Here is a 9,083-nt window from a genome sequence, read left to right on the forward strand (position 1 = left end):
GGTGTTTATTGTTGTTTTTGTTAGCTCCATTCCCGCGAGTTCCACTTTCACTTTATGACGTAATCATCACTTCTACTTCAAGGAGACTTGTCTGGGAGATTAATTCTGTTTTGTTTTTATTATATTTTTCTTGGGGGTGTATGTTTCTCCATAAGAGCCAATTTGCTTTTTTTAGAGTCAGACCACAGGAGTGTTTCGTGAATCTTGTCAGTATAATTTCCCACTGACATAATATTCTATGTCAGTCAGATGCAAATATTTTATTTTAGTACCTTATATAGCACTCAGTGAAAATTTGAACTGACTAAAAGTTTTATGAAATGCATTCATTCATTTACCTAGGGTAGCCTTGACGGTATTGAACAGTACGTTACGTATCAAAGACTGAAAATAATATAATTTAAACAGATAAAATAAAATCAAGCAAATTAAAACACGGGAGGAATCATCAAAATCGGACAAGGAATAAGAAAAATATGATATTTTAAATTTGTGCACTATTTCGATGAAACAGTTCTTTGCATGTCTTAATCATGAATATGCAACTATGCAAGGCAAGCTGATGATCCCCAGAGGCGGAGCTAGCGCAATCACCCACACCAGAAAGAAAGAAAAGGTGAACAATTGGTTGATAAGTTAATAGAAAGGTGTGTAGAACCACTATTCCTGGTATAATTTAACATTCTTATGTAGGAATATGAATCATCGATTTCATTTTCTGGCCCTACTGATGGAATTATCTGTCAATTGATATTCGAAACATCCCAGACGCAAAATATTTAGCAAATTGTTAAAAATAATGCTGCTCGAGGAATTTGACATTTGTATATTAAGCTGCCAAAAATAAATCTCCGATCTTATCGGAGGAAGAACACAGAGGAGAGAGAGTATAGCGATTTTGTGATCTGTTCAGATGTATTTTTTTGTATTCAGTGTAAATACAACCGTTAAAGAGGTCTGCAGTTATAAGAAGACTTAATAATTAAGTTAAAGTACAAGCACTGGCGTACAAATAGAGAGGAATTGGGGGCCATGGACCCCCAAAATTTTCACGACCAAGAAAAAAAAAGAGAAAAGGAAAGAAAATTGATGAGAGAAGAGTGAAATATATCATTTTCTAAATGTTATGTCAAAACCTTTAACAAAAATAAAGTTTTTAATTAAAAAAATGTCGGAATTTTTGCTCACTCGCTTCGCTCGCAATTTTCCGTTGTGCCAAATCAGGCCCCTTAAAATATTTGGCTCATTTTGCCACTGTGTACAAGTATTTTTATTTAGGTTAAGGTTTTGTTAATAAACCTCGGTTAGAATTTTGCTATTTATGGTTCTTGTTCATGTGTGATGTACTGTTAAATGCAAATATGATACCGTGAGATTTGGTAATGAAGTTTAGTATGCCATCTTCTTTTTTAAAACGATGACACTTCATTCTGAGATGATGTTAAGGAAACTGAAAAAGTTCAATTTACCTTTGAAGGATTTGGTGACAATATATGGGTTATATATGACCAATTTTAGAATATTGTGCTCCAGTTTTCCATAGCAGTCTTACAGCAAAACAAAATAATACTATTGAAAGAATACAACGTAGAGTATGTAAAATTATCTTAGGACATAATTACATCACATACACAAATGCATGTCAGGTATGTAATTTACCAACACTTGAGGAGAGAAGACTGACACTGTGTAAAAAGTTTGCAAAATCACTTTCAACTCATCATTTGTGTAAGACATGGCTACCTCGGAAAAAACATACAAACATATCTCTTCGTCGTACAAACTACTATCAACAATTTCCAATAAGAACAACAAGATTTAAAAACAGTCAATTGCCTTTTTTGGTTGACATATATACTCAACAAAGGATGAGTGTGTCGACTAGGAAAGGCAATGCAAAATGGTCATCCCCACCCCACCATACAATTATTTTTGTCATTTAAATAAGTGTCAGTCTCCTCTCCTTCAAGTCTGCCATTATCATATTGTATTCATTCATTCATTCATTCATTCATTGCCTTTTATGCTTTATTTAAATTGTATTAACTTTTGAATGTATAGCCTTTTTAATGTATTTTACTGTGGTTTTTACTATGTATTTAATAATGTGCCAACACCAACTTGTAAACATGATATTTCCAGCTCTTGCTGTTTTTTCATGTATGATTGTTAACATGTTTGATTATCAATAAAGACCATTTTTGAATTGAATTGAATTGAAAATGAGATATTGGAGCTCGGTTTAGTATAACCTTATTTCTTTTTAACATACTTTATTTCTGTTAATATTTTGTTTTTCTCAAGCATCGTTGATGCATTTATGTAACGGAATCCAATAGTTTTATCGAAGTAGTATGCAGCGTGGTTACTACCGATTTTTATTTTATTTTATTTTTTTACCTTTTTTTTGTTATTCTTTTTTTTTTTAGTTTGTGTTTTTTTTTTTTTTGGGGGGGGGGTATATAGCAAAGAAGTGTGAAATTTTCATTGCAATTTGTAAATATTTTGCTTTGCTGTTTGTGGATAGGCCGGGCGGTACATGCCCCCCCCCCCCCGCAATACTTGGTGTAATGAGTAACAATGTGCAATGTACTAGTACAATTACGACATCCAAAATTAAATTGTTTGATAAACTAAGACTGCATGCAAAAAAATGGATCACATCTAGTAAAACTCACTAAATTTTGTCTAATTTATAGATAAGCTATATCCGAGTTTCATCTAATATCCTCTTGGTCTAACATCACTTTAAAATAGTTAGATCGGCCTCCCAACTCCTCGGACGAACAATGAAAATGAAATAAATTTTAATTTGTCATAATAAAAATCAATAAGTGTAGACGAATTGGTCATTGGACCAACTGGGCATTAGACAAAGTAAGTATTGGACCAAGTATTATAGCTGTTTAGTCCAATATGAAACACGGAGTTATTTACTAGTACTTTATTTAATACTCTGATAAAACATAAACAGCGCCCCCTTTTCCCATGAACAATATAGTACTTGCTGACAAGCACGTAATTGTTGTTGCTGAAAATGCCAAAAGGTATGATAGTACGGAGATTTTTCTTCAAAAAAGGAAGAAAAGAATAAGAAAGATCAAGAGAATTAAAAATAAATAAAATAAATTAAGGATTTTTTTCTATTTCGTCTCACTTCAAAATGTCTCATGCTATTGCCCCCCCCCCCTCAAATCCATTCATCATTTTCTGTTCCTTTATCTTAACTTCCTTTCTCTCTCTTTTGATAGTGTCTAGCTTTGGTGAATTTGTAACAAGAAATATGTATTGAGGGTCAAAGAAATCTTAGTTCCCTGCTTACCTTTAAAATGAATTAGGTTGTATTTTGTTTTATTTTTTAAGGAAATATATCATCATCATATAATCATTTTTTTCCTCCAAATTCTCTCTTTCACCCTCTCTCCTTCACCCCCCCCCTCTCTCTCTCTCTCCTTATTAACTATTTCTATCAATGTTCTGTCTCTTAAGTTACTGCTATATATCCATTACACACTAACACACTTCACATCAAATAACATTGGTATCACAAAATAACTCAAATTTAAATTCTTCGTCTCTTTTTATTCATAACTTCTTTTACTGGTGGCAAAAACAAAACAAAATAATAATAATATTCAGGATAAATAATCAACAAAACAGTGATAAAATTTTGAATAATTCAAACACTCTATAGATAAAATATAGAGTGGATACATTTATATAAAAGGTGAATTATTTCAAAATCCTTCCCTTCAATATACTAATCTTTGAGGATAATTATTGAGAATAATTAGAGTGCAATACTATTTTTGTTTCTTCAAGAATAAAACCAACCCTACATCCTTTATTCAGGTGAAGTCAAAAAGTGCAGTCAACTGTGCATAAGATGACCTCCCAGTCTTCCATGAGAAAAATATTACATTGAAACATATTCCAGATGAGCAGCTAGCTTCATAAAACCTGTTATTACAAGAATATTGCAACGATAGTTGAAATCAACTGATATCATTCAATTTGGCTGGCTGACAATAACATGTTTTTTTTAACTATTCTGCATTTTTTACATTTATAACTCTTTATCAAGCAGAAACCAGAATTATACAAGCATTTGTTATTTACCTCTTTGAAGTTAAATGTTCCTCCCACCCCCAGTTGAAAAGGTTTTCAATGGTCCTGAGATACATATATTTGCCTTTGGCAGATACGTCTGTGCCTCAATTTTCCACAATAATTAATAACAACAAAGTAATTGAGAGACACATACTTCATGAACATTTCTAATACAATACATACTATGAAATGTCTTTGCCTTTGATAAAACCTGGATATGGACAAGATTATTAATTACAGGTTTTAGAAGATACTGAATACATGCCTGAAATGCAATTTATTTTACTGCAAATAAATGCATTTTTATATATATATGTACACTATATACATTATTTACATGATTGACAAGAACACGATCAAATATTTACTCTTGCTCATTGGTTTCGTTTCTTTTGGTAGTTTTTCTTTTTTGCTCAGTGTTTATGTGTTGCTTGAGAAGTCTGCTATTTAAAAAAAAAAATGAAAAAAAAATTATATACAAGACATTTTTTTTTGAAAGATTACATTTGTACCCAAACATATATTACAAGATTACAGAAAATATCTGAATTCCAATAAATGTTTTTTCCATGCATATGACTGAAACGTTATTCTTTTTTCACACACATTTCCAAAGACTAATAATACTTCTCTCAGTTTCAACATTCACACATCATAGCAATGTGATATACATGTACATTTACCAATTCCTTCATATTCTGACCACATCACAATCTCAATTCTCCTACGTACAAGCACAACAGAACTGCAATTCTTATCCATCAAGTGTTGAAGCATTGCATAATACCTATTTAACTGCAACAAAACATGTCTGTACAACAAGTTGTCTAATACATGTACATTTTACTGAGCAAAGGCATTACACTAACATTACTTCAACATCAAGACAATACAATAAGAAATTATCAGAATATGTCATCCATCCTTTTACGATAAAATCAAAAGTTTGGATGTCTTCCTTCTTTCTTCTTTGTCTTCCTTTTTTCTTCTTCCTGCCGTTTCGCTGCAATCCCCTGGACTTAAAGCCCTTTCCAGTTTCTTCACTTAACATCAACATACCACAGCTATCTCACTTCATGTCATGTAACATGTATCCATGATAAATGGTCCGGTTGCACGCTCTTTCTTCATAAAGGAGACGCTGTCCTGCAACATCTCCCCTTGCGGAGACAGTTTGTTCATTTGCCTTCATCATCACTCTACCCATGAAAGGACAAAGAGAATGTCTTCAGTAGAAATAATCTGTAGTGTCATATTCATGTCCTTGTGAGAGCAGTGACTTGAGCGATGGGATGTTGGTCAACTCATACGCGCACTGCCCCTCAAAGTTCTGGACCTGGGTGTCTGCCCGCGCCCCATGGAGCAGGCATGCAATGTCCTCATGGCCCCTCCCTGCTGCCAGGTGGAGGGGTGTGCAGAGGTCGAAGGTCACCGCATCAACATCAGCGTGCAGTTCGCAGAGGAGACACTGGACCAAGTGGAAGTCGTTCATTTCGACTGCGTAGTGGAGACTGGTGCGACCGCTCTTTCCGTCCGGCTCGTTCACGTTGGCACCAATGGCAACCAGATACGTCAAGAGACCAATGTCGCGTCTTAGTGTTGCTAGATGCACACAGGTTAGACCTAGATGAAAAAGAAAAATACACGTTAAAAGCATATCAGATTGAAAAAAATCAATTGTTCTCAATAAATAATATCAATGGTAAAATTATTTAGGCCAAATATCAAGAGCTGGTTTCTATAAATATAAAAAGATAAAATAAACCACAGTTGTCACTATCAATTAGTATATTCAAATATAACACCCACTTATGCAATATACATATAAATTGTCCTTCAAGCAAAAACAACATAATTTAATTAATGATGAAAATATATAGAAAATGAAATACAAGATTAACACATCCTCTATACCATTTCCTGGAATTGGTTGAAAAGGAAATAGACTAGTAAGAATTCCATCCCGCTCACTCAGAATCAAAACCTACCATTATGCCAACACAACGGTTGGGAAAAACCAAAGGGGAATCCCCACATGCAAATCACCTCCCACTCTGGCCTGACCATATTTGGTAAAGTGATGAATAATGCATCATCCATGTTTGAATAAAGATTCTTGTTTGCCTAGGTTTTAATGGAGACAAAGAGTTCAAGGTTCAGCCCAACCCCAATACACCCACTACCAATTGACAAAAAGCACAGTCATGCTTTGAGCAAGCACGAAATGGTACTGTGCACATACACAAAGTCACACACTGTGGTATTTCTAAGCAATAGGGTATTTCCAATGGGATTTTTTCTTCACATTTTCAATGGAATTTTGTTTAACTATTTTTTTTGGGGGGGGTCTTTTTTTTAAATTAATTAATATTCATTTTTCATCTTATTATTATCTTCCAAAGTGATTTCTTGTTTGTTTCGATGATAACTTTTTCTAAATCCCCAAAGGTTTCGGAACAGTTTTTTTTTTTTTTAATGGGGGGGGGGGGGTATCCAGTCTTTATTACAGCTAAGATGGAGGTTTTTTCTTCAGATGATTAACACTGATTAACAATCAAAAACTTGTAACAAACTCCCTTGATTTTCAAACAAGATGTATTTTATGATTTTTTTTTCTCAAAGTAATTGTATGAATGTACATGGACAGGTTTTTTTTCCAAATGAAGATTTTCTTCCCAAGTTTCCTTCTCACATACACAAGTAAAAACACCCCCCCCCCCCAAAAAAAAAAAAACCCGATAAAGATTCACTGGTATCTTACCTTCGTAATTCTTCAGGCGCAGTTGCAACGTCAGTGATTGAGCTTGTCTGTGATTCCGTGCACTCACAGTGTTCTTGATTTCAATTTGCTGTATCTGTGACGTCAGTTGCTGGATACACGCAGTGAAACCAAAGCGACAGGCCAGATGGAGGGCTGCGTTACCCCCTTGATCCTGAACATCAACCGACGCCCCAGCAACGACAAGAGCTCTGCAGATGTTGGGTTGGTTCGTCAGTACACTTAGCATAAGTGCAGTCTAAATATAAAAGATAAACACAAAGATATGATATGAAAAATACAAATTAAATTTTTATTTATCAATCATACAATTCATTTCATTTTTAGCATGCAAGCAAGTATATTGGGCAAACTTACATGTATCATTTACATTTAATGAGATTCAATGCATTAAATTCAACTTAATAGTCTACAATGATAGAAACTGTTCTTCCACTGGCTTATACAGAAAAGAAATTAGACTAAACAGAAAATTTGAACTCATTTGGGCATGACAGTATAGACAGTATGCACAATTATGAATAAAACAAAACAACCATCCTGACCATCACACAATGTATTAAATATGACTTTGATTCAAATTAAGAAAATAACACAAAAATCAAACTCACCTGCCCCAGACAGTTTCTGATGTTAAAGAAATCTGGATTTGGTGTATAGCGGATGAATTTCAGAGCTATGTCTCCTTTCTCATGGATTATTGACTGACTGAGGGGCCTGCATATAGAGAAATAAATACATGTACAAATTACAACTTTGTAAAACAGACTCATTGGGAATGAAAAAAAGCAGAAATGCTAAATGAAAAGCAAAGCATTTTCCCTCTTTTTTTTTTTAACTACACTTCGTTGCAATCACACAAAATAATTGTTAACCCAGGACATGAAGAGTGGAGCCTGTAATTTTGTTTTAAATTCAATCAATGATAAAACACAATAATTCTGCTCCATGACATTCAAAGGCAAATTATTGCTAATTTGACGTTCAGACATCTGAAGTTCGGAACCCTGACTCTAACATTTAGATCTAGATCTCCCGTAGACATTATATTAGGAGCTTGGGTAACCAGTCTAACGTTGGACCAGGTCCAGGACTTTCCATACAAAAGATTTTTTTAAATAAAGTTGAATAGGGTCTACTCACGTATCTCCCTCCTCATCTTGATCATAAGCATCATTCGTGAGGTAGACCTCATCTGATGGAACTTCTTCTGCAGGTCTTTTTTGTGGCCTAACATTGGCATTCTCAGTCCTTTTTTCAACAGTCGGGTCTTGGAAATCTGAAAGCTGTATCCTGCTACTGCTAGATCTTGAGCTAGATTCACTTTCATACTGTCCCTCAATATGGAGATCTTGTAATCTGTCCGAGACTGAGCTGTATGTGGTACTCTCAGAAAGGTAGGCCGAGTCGCAAGTTGATTCGCATCGGTCCTGGTCTTGTTGATGATGGATGCCCATTTTTGCCTGGAAGTGACTGGCAGCACGAGCGGCAACGGCCGGTTCACCGCAGTCTTTCACTGTATCAGAGTCCAACGTAAATCCCTCCATGTCCATGATCTTTAAAATGCCTGAAGTCTCAAAGTTAGAGCAGTTCTGTAGATGATCCTAGTTATGCTAGGTAAGGATCCTTAGGTCCAATAAAGTGAATAAGATCACAAGCAGCACAGCCAAAAATTAAAAGTTAAGCATGAAATTAACGAAAATCCAAAAAAAGTTTGATTTGTGTTGGAATTTGGGCTGGTGTGTTGTTACGATCCGCGATGATAGATTTCTTCGACGAAATAAAAAAATAAACAACGAAAAGAATAAGTTTTAATACGTCCAAAATGTAAATCAGCTGTTTAATACCTCTCGTTTTTCAAGTCAGCAATACACTAATAACAGCACAAGAAAAGGTCTCAAAATGGTCGCCACGTACAACGAGCGGTGTTATATAGGTGAAAATGAAAAAGGGGAATCCCAAATAATTTGAATCGCTTTGATTGGACGATTGTTTCATGTGACTGGAGCTAACCAATCAGAAGCAGACGTTCCGGGGAATCCCCGTACCGGTTTTTTTCTCGCTGTAGAAGAAGCGCGTTACAAAAACATATAATTGCTAAGTAAACAAAACTTTAAAAAAAAAAAGATCCCCATACTTGCAACACTCAATGTAAATTTCCCTGATATTAAAGCTGAACATATTTTAATAAGCT

At 34.6% G+C, this 9,083-nt stretch overlaps 1 protein-coding gene across 1 annotated transcript; it reads right to left on the bottom strand.

Moving 5' to 3' along the window:
• Positions 1-3,561: 3,561 nt before the first annotated feature.
• Positions 3,562-8,834, bottom strand: LOC129264267 (NF-kappa-B inhibitor epsilon-like). The gene is made up of 4 exons (XM_054902114.2): positions 8,033-8,834; positions 7,501-7,606; positions 6,872-7,127; positions 3,562-5,733 (listed from the first exon to the last, which is right to left on the bottom strand). Exons 1-4 carry the CDS (start codon positions 8,440-8,442, stop codon positions 5,339-5,341), a joined length of 1,167 nt encoding a protein of 388 aa, XP_054758089.2. The 5' UTR covers positions 8,443-8,834; the 3' UTR covers positions 3,562-5,338.
• Between the last annotated feature and the right edge of the window lie 249 nt (positions 8,835-9,083).

The sequence above is a fragment of the Lytechinus pictus genome, chromosome 7, assembly GCF_037042905.1.
Source record: "Lytechinus pictus isolate F3 Inbred chromosome 7, Lp3.0, whole genome shotgun sequence".
Classification (NCBI taxonomy): Eukaryota; Metazoa; Echinodermata; class Echinoidea; order Temnopleuroida; family Toxopneustidae; genus Lytechinus; species Lytechinus pictus.